Here is a 16,270-nt window from a genome sequence, read left to right as displayed (position 1 = left end):
CGACCAGCTAAATGATTTATTACAATTCAATAATGATTGTTAACACCCACCTATGTTTATTTGTTTGTTTTTCTTGCTTTATTGTATCTGCTTTGACTTCCCTCCCTTTTTGACACAGATCCCTGTTTTTGTACTTCTTCTTGCTAATGTTTCTGGATTCCATTGTATTTATTTTTCTTTTTGTCTCTATGACCCAATCTTCGCCATCCATGCATGTTAATCTAAATTCTTTCTTTCTTTCCTCCAAGATGTTTTCAATGAAGTATAAAGGTAAACCCAAAGTACTGTGTGCGCGTGTGTGAACTCCAAATTCATCTAGCATACATGCTTATACACACATATGCACAAATACACTATAAAGATGGATAAAAAGAATGTTAAAGTTTGGTAGCTGCAAGAGATATCTGTGTACTCGTGATTGCATAATCATTATATTTGAGAATCTTACTGTTGCATTATCTCATCTTTTAATATGATGAGGTTGTGAAGAATCTTTACTAATTATAAATGATCTTTCATATGAAGAGCCATGTCTTTTGATGATCATGAAGAGTCTTCAACGTTGGCTAATGAAGAGACCATGCGTAGATATTGAAGAGTCAAGACAATGAAAGATCAAGACAGCAAAGGGATCTTCACTTTGTAACACCAAGATAATGAAGGGTCAAGGCAATTTTATATATTTTTCAGAAGGAGTTCTTATGGAAATATATTGACATCTTGTGCTTCTGAATATTATTGCAACTTGAGCCTTGTGTTTGGGCATATTGTATTTTAGACTTCTGACTAATAAATAAAAAGTAATTTTATTGTGGCTGGGTTTTCCCCCTCAAGTTAAAGGGTTTTCCCAAGATAATATTTATGTCATTGGCTCTTACGTTTTTTATGAGTTTCTGTTTATTGCATTCTTAAATTCTAGTTAGAAAACATTAACATGGTATCAGAGCGGGCCTAAAACAAAGAGCCAGAACAAAAACTCTTAAGCCTTGAGATATTCATTTTGCGACGAATATTCTTGAAAGATCCCTGATGGATCTCTGCTGCAAATCTGCTGTAGATTTATTTTATTTTTGTTTTTTTTCTATTTATTAATGTTTTCTTGTAGAACTAGACGGAAATGCAGAAGAGTGTGTTTGTTTTTGTGTTTTTGATGATTATTCCACATAGAAATGAGAAGTAACAAATGGCAAGAAAAGAGTCTGAAAATAAATAACAATATGCAGTAAAGTCAGAGTTGATACAAATCGTACCAGGCAGATCTCTGAATTAAAGAGCCAAATAAAAGATCCAATACATTTCCTCTAACAATGACGCCACAACTGGCTGATGAAAACGGGTTGATAAGATGCAAGATTCTGCTGTTGAGTAACCGATTTTTCTATGTATCCAAGTGCTGCAAATGACAGAGTACGGCTGCAAGAAATGGCAGTGTACGGCTGCAAGAAATGGCAGTGTACGGCTGCTAGAATTCACCTCCCATACGCCAAAGAACATGCCCAACAAAACAAACTGTAGGCCCAAGCTGAAGTGGCGTCTACCTTCCTCTTGAATACTGTTGAAACTACTGACAAACCAATACCCAATGCTGCTGAGGGTTACGTCCCAGCCAGTAATTACCCTGGGGTTTGCATCCCAGAATGCCAATCGCTCAAGCAGAGCAAAATTGAAAAGAAGTGTTTGAAAAATATGCATAATCATGAGAAATGGCGCCCATCTCCTTATAACCCCTTGCAAAGCAATTCAAACCCTAAAGTGACCCCCAATTGGCGTTGGCTATAAAAATGAATTAAATCTTATTTTAAAGTGACCATGTCACTAGAAAATGACCTTTTCTACCATAGTAATAAATCCGCTCACCGAATTGCCCTGAGACCAAAGAGGAAGATTTAGAGAATTTCAAGACCTTTCCAACGAGCTATCATAACATGGGATACGCATCCAAATGAGGCCAAAATTCCCTTATTACTCCAAAATGGCTATTAACTTAGCCTTATTTAAATATTAAAAGCTAACTTAGGAAATATTAAAAATATAACCCAAATAGCCATAAACTGCCCAACTGACTTCACAAACCATAAAATCATCCTGTCACCTGTCTGTGATTGAAGTCGGAAATCAAGGATCCACTGGCAGTCTCATCCCTAAAATCTAGGGATGCTCCTAAAATTTAGGAAACAAGCCCTATCCCTCTGAAACTGAACCCAAAGGGTCATCTCATGGAAACCCAGCCCTGGGCATGATCATACCTCCTAAAAAGTAGGAATGAACCCCATAAATGTAGGAACTGCCTCCTAAAAACAAGGAACGTCACCCAACTGATCAATACCCACCAGAAAACCAAGTCCCCAACACTAAATAACCATACTGGGTCTCTATCCAACGCTGTCAGCCTACAAGACCCCATAATAAGCTGACTCACATATCTCTGTTAGACTGAGCTAGAGTGGGGACATGACAATTCTTGGACAATTACAAGTTATGGACAGGTCTTCTTGGTTAAGTTATGTTAATTAGAGATCGAGGATTGTTCATGTTTATAGGAGGTATTCTTTAATGAGATGTTCATTGGTATTAATTATGTGAAATAGTGTGTCTGTAGTGCTATCATAAACTTACGACGTATAATGTTGGATTGTAATTATTGTTCAATATTGTAAAAAGAGATAGTTGTTTATTGATCCTTATGTGTGTGTGTGCTGATATTTTCCTAGGGGAAGATTAGACAACAAAGAGACGAGTATTTTGTGATTATACCTTCGAATATTGATCATGCTTTTTTGTGTAGTTAATATTAATTCATGTTATAACACTGGGAATAGTGTATGACTCTAGCATTGATCCATATAATTCTCTCAAGGATAATTTGATTTTATGAACTATTACTAATCTCTTCCATGTTGGGTCGAGAAGCAATGGCATGGTGAGAAATTACATACAAATTCATGCAGGCTATAGAAATGAACATGGGAATGCTGCTTGTAGCCATGGGACTGAACTGGCAGCATATAACTTCATTAAAGAGAAATAACATATTCAGATTGTCATTGCAATTAGTTTCTTCAAAGATGATGAAATGACATTCAGAGGAAGAGTATTCAGTTGTGTAAATCAGTTTTGGAGGGAGCTTGAGTGCTAGATGTAAAGTGTCAAATCCTTTGCAGAGGATCAACAAGCTTGTGTAGCAGTGTGACTCCAAAAGCTCATTGTTGGCCAAACATTGGAGCCAGTTTTCTAGTATTGTAATAATCTAAGCTATGAGAATGCTGTCCCTGTTGAGAGGGTGTCTCAGCTGAGAGGAGTCTCCCCATTCAGATGATATTTTATGTGTTCTTTAATGAGTTCTTCATGAGGGGGAAGGTCAAGGTGCAACCCCTTGTTAATGAGTTCTTCTCTGCCAGAGAAGTTTGAGGTGAAATCCTTGTAATGAGTTCTTCTTTGCGAGAGAAGTTCGAGGTGAAATCCCTTCTTAATGCATTCTTCTCTACGAGATAAGTTTGACGTGAAAGCCCTTGTTCCACCCTCTGGGAGTAGCCATGGTGAGTCGTGTGAAACTCCATGACTTAGCTCTTGTGTAATTCACCCTCCAGGGGTAGCCATGGTGATTATCATGTTGAGATGACAATATCACGCGATAAAGTTTTGTTGTTGGCACATGAGTGTAACCATTGTGTTTGTCATGATGACATGAACACTGCAAACGATATCTCCTCTGCTAAGAGAGAGTTTTAAAATTTGGTAGTTGCACGAGATATCTATGTACCGGTGATTGCATCAGCATTATATTTGAGATTCTTGCTGCTGCATTATCTAATCCCTTAATATGATGAGGCTGTGAAGAGTCTTTATTTATAAAAGATCTTTAATATGAAGGGCCACAGTTTTGAAGATCATGAAGAGTCTTCGGCATTGGCTAATGAAGAGACCATGTGTAGATATTGAGGAGTCAATACATTGAAGAGTCAAGTCAATAAAAGGTCAAGACAAAGAAGGGGTCTTCAACTTGTAACGATAAGATAATAAAGGGTCAAGGCAATAAAATATATTTTTCAGAAGGAGTTCATATGAAAACATATTGACATCTTGTGCTTCTGAATATTATTGGAGTTTAAACCTTGTGTTTGGTCTATTTCTGACTTCTGATTATTCAAAAAAGTGATTTTATTGTGTGGCTGGGTTATTCCCCTCAAATTGGAGGGTTTTCCCGGGACAAATATCTGTGTCATCTGTTATTACGTTTTCTATGAGTTTCTGTTTATTGCATTATTGAATTCTGATTCAAAAACATTAACAAAGAATGCTCAAGATCTATGTTAAACACACTTTGGCTACATATAAAGGAGTAAACAGAACTTTTTTTCATTCCAATTTGATTACATATCAGAATTATGTTTTCAAGGTGCAAAAACAATAGAATAGTTTTTACCTTTCATCTTTCTGTTTCATCATGAGCTGATTAGCAGTGCTAATTTTTCCAGCAATCCATCTGTTTACTGTACAGTTACCATCAGTTTATTGTTAGACTGAAAATTTCAACCATATAAGAAACCTTAAAATTAGAACATGCAAATATTCAGAATATATTTTAAACTCAACCATCAAGTCAAAATAATCTATGCACTAAATGTTATACAGAAAACATTAACTTGCTATTGCCTTCAATGGTGTTTTTTATCATAGCATAGTTTCTTTTTCTCAAGTAGTGCTCCGTTATTGTAATACTTCTATTGAAAACTACATTACTTAAAGTACCATTGACATTCTTTTAGCAATAAATGGAAGTTCACATAATTTCGTCTTTCTTACCTGAGACACATAAAGAAAAGAAAATATATTGCCTAAAATCAGAATGCTTTCTGATCTGTACCTGGAATCAATAAGACAATCACAGCAAGTCCAGCAAGGAAAGCGAACTTGACTTGTGTGTATAAAAGAAATAAAGCGATTCCCATTTGCAATGGTAAACTGGGACATGAGAAAACCAACAGTTATTCGTAAAATAAATATTACTTTGCCACTCATCATACATAAAGACTGAAAATTATATTCATAAGCTTCTTACCGTTGAGGCCATGAAATTGAACTTTCACAAAATACAACAATTATTTTGCATCAACTCTAACATGCAGCAAATGAAAGAAGCAAAACATTTACTGGAAAATCTGATAAACCTGGATAAGTTTTCTTTCTATTCTTTTTGCATGTGTTTTAGTGATAATATAATGTCAAGCCTAACTGGTATGTTTGCAAAGAAATTGCTGGACATAATAATAAACAATGTATACAATAGGAGGATTTTCATAAAATCTCCTTAATGCTTAGATTTGATATTATATTTTAATTATGTTGATAATTTGTTGTTTCTTGCTTTGATTGTCTAAGAACGTTTGCATCAGCATTACAGAATACACTCCATGACACATTATTGGGATGAAAGAGTGAGAAAGGAGAAACACAAGTTTGAATTTCTCTTTTTCCTTATGCACTCTTTAATCCTAATGATGGATCAGGGAGTGTGATTTGATACGTTCTTACAAAATCTCACAATCAAAGCCAAAATTGGAAAATTATCAACAAAGAGAATTGTGGAAATTGAATGTCATTAATTTAATTATGTTTTCAAACACAGTCAGAAATGAATTGTTTTTTTGTTATCTTTTCAGAAATGTTTTGTTTTCTATTTAATCTTCCGATGTATCATTAAATAATCAAGGCCCCTCCATTAAAATTAATCACCTTTAATTAATATCTGGCCTCTATAGTTACTTCATTAGAGAATTAAACTAAAACAAAGATAAACTTAAATACTTAATTTAACTTCATAAATCAATAACTTATGGTACTTTTCATATCCAGCAGTAAATAGTTAGGATACAATTGAAGTGAGTACTGGAGACATGTCTGGGTTTTGTGGAGCTTTGAATTCTTGGGGATTACAATATCTAGATCTGTCTCTCTTTTTTATTCTTGCACTTGTTTGCCAAATCAGTATACATGTGGGGTCTCAATGATTTTTAATTCAACGTACAATAACTATTATCTGTACAACTTTGCACTATATCAAATCTCATGATAAACATGTTAACGAACTCCAGAAACATTACAAAGAATAACAAATGACTCTGTTAATGCTCACCACTGATTTGAAAAATATAGCAAGTATAGAACTGAATATAGGGGGGAGAATGTGTCCAGCATATCCCCTCAAGATTCATGGCATGGTCTAACAGTTTTCTAAGAGATCCTTAGCTGGGATGGTATCCATTTCCTTAAAAGGTTCACCTTTTGGCAGAAATCCCAAGCTCAACACCCTACAAGCGGTATCAAAGCAAGGTTGTAGGCTTGAATCCCCTCTGATAATGTTGAGATAGAGATTGTTAGAACGTGTCCACCTTATCCCTTAAAGGCTCATACATGGTCTAATAGCCTCTTATAAGATCCTTAATTGGGTTGGTAGAGGTTTCTTGGAAAGATGCATCTTTTTCGGAAAATGCCTAACTGAACTCCCTACAAGATGATTTTTGAGATTCACCATGTTATGCATCGTTCAATAAAGAGTGCCCATACAATTTGAAGAGCAAAATTACATGAGTATTTTTCATAGAACTTCAATGAAGCCGCAAAATGCATCTTCAGGAAGTTATCTGTAATGTCCCCTTTTTTAGCATTTATAGCATGATGTTGTTGTTAGCCTATTTCCCCACGGTCCCGTAGGCTAACCAGGACATTAAAGGGACTTAGAGGCCATTTGGCCTAGATAGTTTCAGTTGCAGGTCTTTCTGAGGGGTTTTGAGGCAACTTTGGGCATACTTACTATTTATAGTAAGTCATCTTGGACATGGGCAGACATCTAGTGGCAACTATATGTCGATGGTAATTGTTTAAAATCGACAAGAAGACTTGTTTAGCATTGATAAGATTTGTTATGCTTTGATAAAGCTATTTTATAAAGTTAAATTTAAATATTTAACTTTATTAATGCATAGACTATAGTTTGTGGGAAATATTTAAATTAAAAGAGTCCCCTTTATTTTATAACACATTGGAGACATAAGTTACATAAAGGGAGTTATGTTTTATCCCACATTGAGAAAATGAAGGATGGAGCTCTTGTGAGAACACTATAAAAGAAATAGAAGAGCTTTTTTTAAGCATGCTTAGAAATATCAAAGAAATTGGAAAATTTTCTGGAGATTATGTCTCAATAGTTTGAAGGACGAAATCCCTTCAAGCTAGAAATCTTGACGTCATTGAAAGATATGGTCTTGAAATTCAACAGGGTAACAGTCTGAAAAAGTAGATACGAAAAAGCGGAACCGAAAAAGCAGGCGCAAAAAGCAATTCGTAAAAGCAGTTCAAAAGCGGATCCGGAAAAGCGGTCGAAAAAGCAAATCGAAAAAGCAAAACAGAAGGGGCAGCATTGAAGGAAATTATTACAGCCATCTACAACCAGGTTCCTTTGTTAATATTGCTTTTTAGGGTGTCATAAGTTTCAGCTGTAAGTGTGCATTACACCAGCATTATCATTTTGAAATCCATGTAAATGTCAAAAGTCTTAGCCATATTTCATGAGCATTGTATTAGAAATTTCATTGCAAATTAATAAGATAATAGTTGCTGGCGTCATTTAAGCAATTCAATATCACTATTTATCAGCTAGTTAGTTTGCATACCAACTGTTTGTAAAAATGCCAGTTGCCTGTAGGTGTTCATTTCTCATGCTTAGATCTTATATATGCACTGAATATTGTCAAAATTAGTAGCACACTCATGTTAGGCCATTGTGTAGTCCATTTGGAGTCTTCTAGCACAAGATTCTCATTGATGCAAATTGAAAAAAGTCATTTAAAGCTAGCTGAAATACTATATCAGTCATACGTCCCTTGCATGTGAATTGTTTGATGAAATTCCTTGAGCTTACATCAGCATTTTTTGAGAGCAGCGGAGGGCCATTACAGTGGTATCATAGCTATAAGTCCTGCCATCTTGTGGAGGTTTTATAGAGAATTTGGAACAGCCGGATAGAAGGAAAAGTGTTTGACGAAATGTCAAAACACTAAAATCAAAGCATTTATGTTTGAGCATGCGACAGGGGCCTTATAATTTCTGCAATACCGTAGCAAGACAAAATAGGATTTCAGACCTGCAAAGAGAACAGTCTAGTTCATCCGTGCAGGTGGACATAGAATCCAGTCATACAGACATAGAGGAGGTATTCTTTGATCAAGAAATCAATATGGGTGACCGAGATGACAGGAATACAGGATTAGGCAGAGGCGAGAATGCTAGTCCAGATCAGGGAGAGGAAAGATTCTTACAGTTATTAGACACCTTAGCACAGGGACAACGATTAGCAGAGTAGAGAGCACAGGAACAGAGTCAGAGATTGGAGCTTATGATGCAGATGATGGCTCGTCAAATGGGGTTGAATGCTAATGTGGGTGGAGGAAATAATCCGAATAGTAATAATTAGGATGGGACACATAATGGAGGTGAACAAGTTGGGAACAATTTCGGTCATGCACCCAGCAAACTAGGACAGCGAGTTCGAGGCCCATGGTTCCCACATTTCCTCCTAGAGCTCCAGAGCAGCCTGTACCAGAGCCCCAGATCACTGATATACAGGACCAGCTGAGGAGAGATTGGGAAGCCGAAGGTCCAGATTTTACTGCTACAATCACCTTTAGGGAGTATATGGATGTGCGGATGAAGCATATGCCACGTGGACATGGCAAGAACCAAAGCTATGAGCTACGGAAGAAAGTAGGGAAACTTCAGTTACCATATTATGATGGCTTGGGGAAGTCTACAGCAAGAGCTTGGGTTCAAAAGCTTGATACATACTTTCAATTGAACCCTAGGCCTGAGAAAGAAGCTATTAAGTATGCAACAATTCACCTGGATGAGTTAGCACACGAGTGGTGTCATCATGGTATGGTCACTATAGGTCATGCACACATTACCTCATATGTGGAGTTTACGGAGAGACTGATTGAATGCTTTGATAGGCCTAAGGATTGTACCTTCCCTATGACAGGCAGAAACTTGTATGAGGAGTTTAACAAACATGCTGATTCGATACAGGGAGACATTAGCACATCTTCAGGTAATGGTTTATCTGCATCATCTTCACAGGCAGAAGGGGTTACAGATGTTGTGCAGGTTGAGCCAGTAGCATCAAAAGGTGATATCACAGGCACACCGGATTGTGTGATTGACAAAGATAGTGATTCCAGTACAGTTGGACTGGATGAAGTTACAGCAGTTGAGGATACTGTCATGTTTGAGGATAGTACAGTTGATCAGAAATTGAGCATTCAGGACTTTGCAGAAAATGAGTATCAAGCACAGTTAGATGCTTCTTCACATGAGATAGAGGCTAGTAGCTCTTTACTTGGTTTGGCAAGCCAGCTGAAGACAAGGGACAAGAATATTGTCACGGCTTTATCTCATCATGATAGGATACATGGATTGATTGAGAATCACATTTGGATGATTCAACTGCGGGAGAGACAGAAAGGAGTCACAACAGGTTCTGCTTGTGACAACTTACAATAGATCAAGGAAGGCATGGAGGCAATGAAGATAAGTTACATACACCTACTTTCAGATCACGATCATCTCCTTAATCTTGCAAGGATCTATTTAGATGCATTGAAGAAGGAGGAGGAGGTTGACCGGCTTTCTCATGAGCTGGAGGATACTCGGAATTCCTTGGTGTGTATTCAGTTGGCTCTCCAAGATTCTAAGAGACATGTGGACAAGCTTTGTCTTGAGGTGAACTCAGTTTGGGAGTTAGCGCATATAGCAAGGACTCAGTTTTCTTTTATAGTCAGGTCACATGTTGATGATTTCTTAGAGATGATAGAGTTTACAAGAGAGTCCCAGGATCTGAGTATTACAGATGATAGCTATTCTGAGGTTACTCCTTTGGACAGTGTACCAAGGATAGAGTATAGGAGTTCAACCAATTGGCACAATCATGTGTCTAGTCAGTTGAGAGTTGGCAAGCGAGACATTTCTATCGCTTTCGAGCATTTCGATGGTGTTCGTCAGTTGTTAGCAGTTTATGGATGGGGTTCTCTTACTAGTGATGAGCAGGGAGGTAGTTATCTTTCCTTGACAGAGATCCACTCTTTATGGGAGGCTATCCAGATTCTGAGACAGAATTATATGCAGTTGGTAGCCGACAGAGATTATCTTATGGAGTGGGGCAGTACAGCATATGACACATTATTGGTCAAGGAAGATGAGGTGAGTGAGCTTACTCAGCAGCTCGAGGTGACTTCTGAGTTTCTTGAGAGTAGACAGTTGGCTTTCAAGGAGTCACCATTTCATTTAGCTAAGGTGACCATGGAGTTAGAACGACTTCAGTCTTTACCAGATTCTGTACAATCACGGACTGTTGTGTCTGGTGATCCGCGGATGTCCATGGTCGAGGTTGATAGAGGTAGTGGAGATGAGGATATATCTATCCACGACACTAGTATTGGCATATTTGGTCCATTTCCACTGGAGGCAAGTTCAACTAAGTTGGGCACTGTAGCTGAGCATTGTGATATGTTTGACATGAAGGGAACAGAGACTAGTGATGTTGTTGTTGATTCTGCACTCTTGGCTATATCATCCTCTGACTTAGCTGATGATCAATCACAGTTGGTTGTATCACGTCTGCATGATGAGTCTTTTACTGGGATTGGTTCTTTTTACCGGCATTATACTGTAGGATATGTTCATCAGTTTTCTTTTGATCAATGTGTTGAGGAGTTGATGGCAGACAGGTTTGGTTTGGGCTCTCGTTTTTGCTATCTACCGTGTAATGACTATTCACCATCAGCAGTGCATGGGTGTTATGGTTATGAGACAGTGGCCGGTGATCTGTAGAGTTGTGTTAATTACAGTAGGTGTGCAGTGTGTGGATTCTCTGTATTTGGTGCAGTTTCATGCGGGAGTATTCATCGTTGTTGCCGAATTGTATTGTACATTCCACATAGGCTAGTGGGATGTGTTGATGGTATTTACTATGTTGGCAGTTTGGGTTATCTACTCTACTTGGGTTTTGATATTTCGAGAGCTTGTTTCTCATGGGTTCCTGACTTTGGAGTTTGGGTGAGTTGTATTCGTCAATTTGATTATGGATTCCTCTTGGTTAATTTTCAGAGGTTGTTACAGGAGCCTATGTTGACTGACAGCAGTATAGTTCATGACTACATTTGGGATCCAAGTGGATTGATTGGGTTGTTGTTCGACCATTGCTTGGGGACAAGCAATTTTGGGAAGGGCGGACTGTAATGTCCCCTTTTTAGCATTTATAGCATGATGTTGTTAGCCTATTTCCCCACGGTCCCGTAGGCTAACCAGGACATTAAAGGGACTTAGAGGCCATTTGGCCTAGATAGTTTCAGTTGCAGGTCTTTCTGAGGGGTTTTGAGGCAACTTTGGGCATACTTACTATTTATAGTAAGTCATCTTGTACATGGGCGAACACTAGTGGCAACGATATGTCGATGGTAATTGTTTAAAATCGACAAGAAGACTTGTTTAGCATTGATAAGATTTGTTATGCTTTGATAAAGCTATTTTATAAAGTTAAATTTAAATATTTAACTTTATTAATGCATAGACTATAGTTTGTGGAAAATATTTAAATTAAAAGAGTCCCCTTTATTTTATAACACATTGGAGACATAAGTTACATAAAGGGAGTTATGTTTTATCCCACATTGAGAAAATGAAGGATGGAGCTCTTGTGAGAACACTATAAAAGAAATAGAAGAGCTTCTTTTAAGCATGCTTAGAAATATCAAAGAAATTGGAAAATTTTCTGGAGATTATGTCTCAATAGTTTGAAGGACGAAATCCCTTCAAGCTAGAAATCTTGACGTCATTGAAAGATATGGTCTTGAGATTCAACAGGGTAGCAGTCTGAAAAAGCAGATACAAAAAAGCAGTCCGAAAAAGCGGAACCGAAAAAGCAGGCGGAAAAAGCAATTCGTAAAAGCAGTTCAAAAAGCGGATCCGGAAAAGCATGCTTGGAAATATCAAAGAAATTGGGAAATTTTCTGGAGATTATGTCTCAATAGTTTGAAGGACGAAATCCCTTCAAGCTGGAAATCTTGATGTCATTGAAAGATATGGTCTTGAGATTCGATAGGGTAGCAGTCTGAAAAAGCGGAACCAAAAAAGCAGGCCAAAAAAGTAGTCCGAAAAAGCGAAACCGAAAAAGCAGGCCGAAAAAAGCAGTTTGAAAAAGCAAATCAGAAAAGCAAAGAAGAAGGGGCAGCATTGAAGAAAATTATTATAGCCATCTACAACCAGGTTCCTTTATTAGTATTGGTTTTTTTAGGTGTTATAAGTTTCAGCTATAAGTGTGCATTATACCAGCATTATCATTTTGTAATCCATGTAAATGCCAAAAGTTTTGGCCATATTTCATGAGCATTGTATTAGAAATTTCATTGCAAATTAAGAAGATAATAGTTGCTAGTGTCATTTAAGCAATTCAATATCACTATTTATCAGCTAGTTAGTTTGCATACCAACTGTTTGTAAAATGCCAGTTGGCTGTAGGTGTTCATTTCTCATGCTTAGATCTTATATATGCACTGAATATTGTCAAAATTAGTAGAACACTCATGTTAGGCCATTGTGTAGTCCATTTGGAGTCTTCTAGCACAAGATTCTCATTGATGCAAATTGAAAAAAGTCATTTAAAGCCAGCTGAAATACTATATCAGTCATACGTCCCTTGCATGTGAATTGTTTGATGAAATCCCTTGAGCTTTCATCAGCATTTTTTGAGAGCAAAGGAGGGCCATTACATTATCAAAGTCAACGATGGTGAAATTAAATATAGTGACTCCAAAGGATGTCCTATCATACAATGTCAAATATATAGCAAATGGGGACAATTTGTGAGAGATTAAAAAAACAAGCAAGATAAAGTGCAATTATTGTGCAAATTGTGCTGACCACGTGATCATGAAGACACGAACTATCAAAAGCGAAAGGGTATTCATATACTAGATGTAGAGAAACAAGACAAGGCAATTCTAAGGATCACTATCGAATAGAAGAAGAATGCAATATATACAAACCCCCATACAAAGAAGGAATGACTTGAAAAAGCCAAAATATAAATACAAGCAAAGTTAAAGGAGTGAAGAACCTCCAACAAAACTAAATGTTTGTCAATGCAATCAGAGTCGATGAAAACCATAATAAAGAAAATGCCACAAACAACCATACTAATTAAGGTGATAAACCTTCAAAACATGCCAGAATTGAGAGTGGTAATTACCAACAGGGCCATTGACAACCAAGGTCAACAACATGAATGTTTACCGTACTGGGGTAAAGAAATTAATGCACACAGACAATAGACAAGAACAATAGAACTCCTTTTATTCGCATATGCCAAAGATATTACATTATGCTTTTGATTCTAATGATTACAATGATCCCGAAGGGTGTATAAATACTTTCCAAAGAACCTTCCCAAAGGGATCTGTCGGCTACATAACAAGAACCTTCCCGAAGGAGCATATACCGACGGGATACATCTTGACGCACACCCTGTCGACTATAAAATATTTACCGATGACATCATCCCCCCCCAAAAAGAAAAGTCATCTCCAGACGAAAACACAACAAAATTCAAAACAACTAATTACATTTGTTCATAAAAACAACATAGACATCATGAACTAGAAGGTTGTGTCTTAGACTGTGAAGACCGACTGCATCGAAGCTGATACACTTGATCTGCCTGGACCTACAAATCAGCTCTGATCTGAGAGTTTTCCTCCACTACTTTCAACATCAAGGTTACCTCCTGGCACTCAACTTCTTTCTGATCATAAGCCTTCTTCGCTAAGTCCTTCTCTTGTAGTGTTGTTGCCAACCGTTGTTCTGCTGCTGCTAATTGTTGTTCTGCTTGCTGCTTCCCTCGTGCACTTTCCTTGAGTTATGCTAACAGGGCTGTCCACTCTGCTTCCCATGCAATTTGCTGGGTGGCAAGTCGGTTGTCCATCTCCTCCCAAGCCTTCTCGGCCATCTCTCGAGCTTCCTGTCCAGCCTCTGCCCATCTTCTCTCTATAAGCACCAACTCTACTAGGGACTTGCTTCGCTCTGTGATGTTAGCAAGGCATGAATGAACATCCTTATCCTTCTCCTCCGTTAGTGGTAGAGGGTCTATCGCTTGCACCCCTCCATCTACTTTCTCTGCTGTTGTTGCTACACTCTGATCCTCCACCCTTGGTGAAGCCGGTACCTTGACTACCTCATTGTTCGACCAAATGGCCTCCAACTGTAGGTCCTCTCTCATGAGAGATTGGATGGAGGGACCTCTGGCAACAGGGGCAAGTAGTTGTCACCTTAGGTACTCACTCGCTCGACTCGCTGAGCTCATCCGTTCCACTGCTGGCACCTGGGGTTTTGCTTCCAATATGCTCAAATCAACATCCTAATCCGTCGCCTCATCCAATAGGGTGTCGGCTATCATCACTAATGCATCTGTCCCAATCAACTCTAGACGGACCTGCTCCTGTGCACCTCCCTAACTGACTCCTCCCTTCGTGGCTGTCGGCTCTGCAATAGGAGATCGCTGAGGCAAACTCGCAGCTACAGGTATGGGAATCAGTTCTTGAACCACTGACTGAGGCAGTGATCCCATAGGTTGCGTACCTGTAGGCGTACCTACTGGTGGACATGCACTGAGTGTGGAACTAATCCTGCTATTGTTATCTATGATTTGGGATTAAGAGTGACTGGGGTCATCACCACTGGATGCCGAAACTGTCTGAACCCTGGAATATGAACCTCTGCCATGGTGTGCATATGTGAAGCTGAAAATGACGAAATGGATGGCATGGCAGTTGCTAGCGCAGCCGGCAACTATCGTGGAAAGCAAAGTGGGGTCGCTGAAACCACCCCAACTTCCTCATCATCTTCTTCCTCATCTTGCTCCACCTCCCCTATATCCTCTGACTCGTCCTCCTCACAAGATGTATCCTGGCGGCCACTATCTGTGTTGCTTGATTCCTCCATCTCCTATTGCACCCTCTTCTGACCAATGCCCTTCTACCCTGCAAGTGAGTCTAAATCCTTCCATTGCATTATTGGAGGCTCGCTAGGTACTACCGAACTTGGCTATATTTCCAACTTGTCCTGGCGTATCATCCTTGCAGTTGCCTCTAGAAAGAGTCCGATGGCATAATGCGGCATGTAAAACATTTTATGCTGCAATGTCATGAACTCGTCCATGCGCATGGCCAAAATAGAAGCCCAGTCGTACACCTTCTCGTTCATGAGTCCGTTCATCATATTGACCAACAGAAAGGAAATGTTTGATGCCCTGCTTGATCCTGTCAATCTACTCTTTACCACGTCCATGAGGCACTTCCAATGGCCTTCAATGATATTAGATTTCTGCAACCCTCTTCCTCTCGAAGTGCCAATAAGGGCATCTTTCTGTTGTTGTACCTGGTCATTGTACACTAATTGTACCAGCTGCAACTTCCTCTCCTTGTCCATCTTTTTGGACTTACTGTCAATTTTCTTCCCTCCTTGTGCCGCTCCTGGAATGCCGAATACTCTGGTAAAGTCAGCTGGCCAAAATGAAACCACCACGTACCCCAAATACGGAACTGAACTCTTTCGGGTGTGCCTATCATATGCCTCGATCATGGGACGCAATACACCTTCAAAGTCGTGGACACAGAAAAATGGCACTCGAATTGCCCACTCCACCTGTGCCTTTCGGATGCTTGCTTTGACAAGGTGGGTATCCGGATTTTCATTCCACTACTTTCTGTAGTCCAACCCATTCAACCCTTCGAATGCTACATTCTGCAGCGTTGTCTGCACCTTTGGCTGATTCTGTACTTTGGCCCTTTGCTTGCCCTTATCCTTTACGCGTGGCCGAATTGTAAAAGGCCCTGCCTACACATCTTGAGTCATAGCTGAATCCTGATCAAGTTGCTTCCTCCAAGCCCTCTTACCAACTAATTGCATACTTAACACGCCTTTCTCAATTTGCCGTTAGGTCAGTTACTTATTCTGTATGGCTGCAAAAATTCCCCCACGGTCATTGGTCACTTAACGTTTTTCCTTACCACCTGTATGTCGTACAACCGTACGGCTTCCCTGTTCTTTTACTGCTAGAAAGCACCGTATGGATGGTTGCCTTAGCTACGTACGGACACAAGTCTTCTGAAGGATGCTGGCTGATAGCTTCTCCAAATTCTTTACTTTCCCTAACGCCCTTGTCTGT

The 16,270-nt window shown here is 38.9% G+C and overlaps 1 protein-coding gene across 8 annotated transcripts in view; it reads right to left on the bottom strand.

The window, feature by feature from the left end:
• Positions 1 to 16,270, bottom strand: part of ABCC13 (multidrug resistance-associated protein 11) — a 412,318-nt gene that overhangs the window by 165,559 nt on the left and 230,489 nt on the right. For all 8 annotated transcript variants that reach the window (XR_016365178.1, XR_016365179.1, XR_016365177.1 and 5 more), the window contains exons 13-14: positions 4,865 to 4,962; positions 4,424 to 4,490 (exon numbers count right to left, since the gene is read on the bottom strand). Coding sequence is in view for 4 of the 8 variants with exons in the window: in XM_089833423.1 (XP_089689549.1) it covers positions 4,424 to 4,490; positions 4,865 to 4,962 (165 nt within the window). In the remaining 4 variants the exon portion in view is untranslated. The remainder of the gene's footprint in view (positions 1 to 4,423; positions 4,491 to 4,864; positions 4,963 to 16,270) is intronic.

Source organism: Cupressus sempervirens, chromosome 5, assembly GCF_028749045.1.
Source record: "Cupressus sempervirens isolate cs-2001-9-10 chromosome 5, ASM2874904v1, whole genome shotgun sequence".
In the NCBI taxonomy this organism is placed as follows: domain Eukaryota; kingdom Viridiplantae; phylum Streptophyta; class Pinopsida; order Cupressales; family Cupressaceae; genus Cupressus; species Cupressus sempervirens.
Note: the sequence above shows the minus strand (reverse complement) of the source record. Positions and strands in the feature narration are given on the sequence as shown.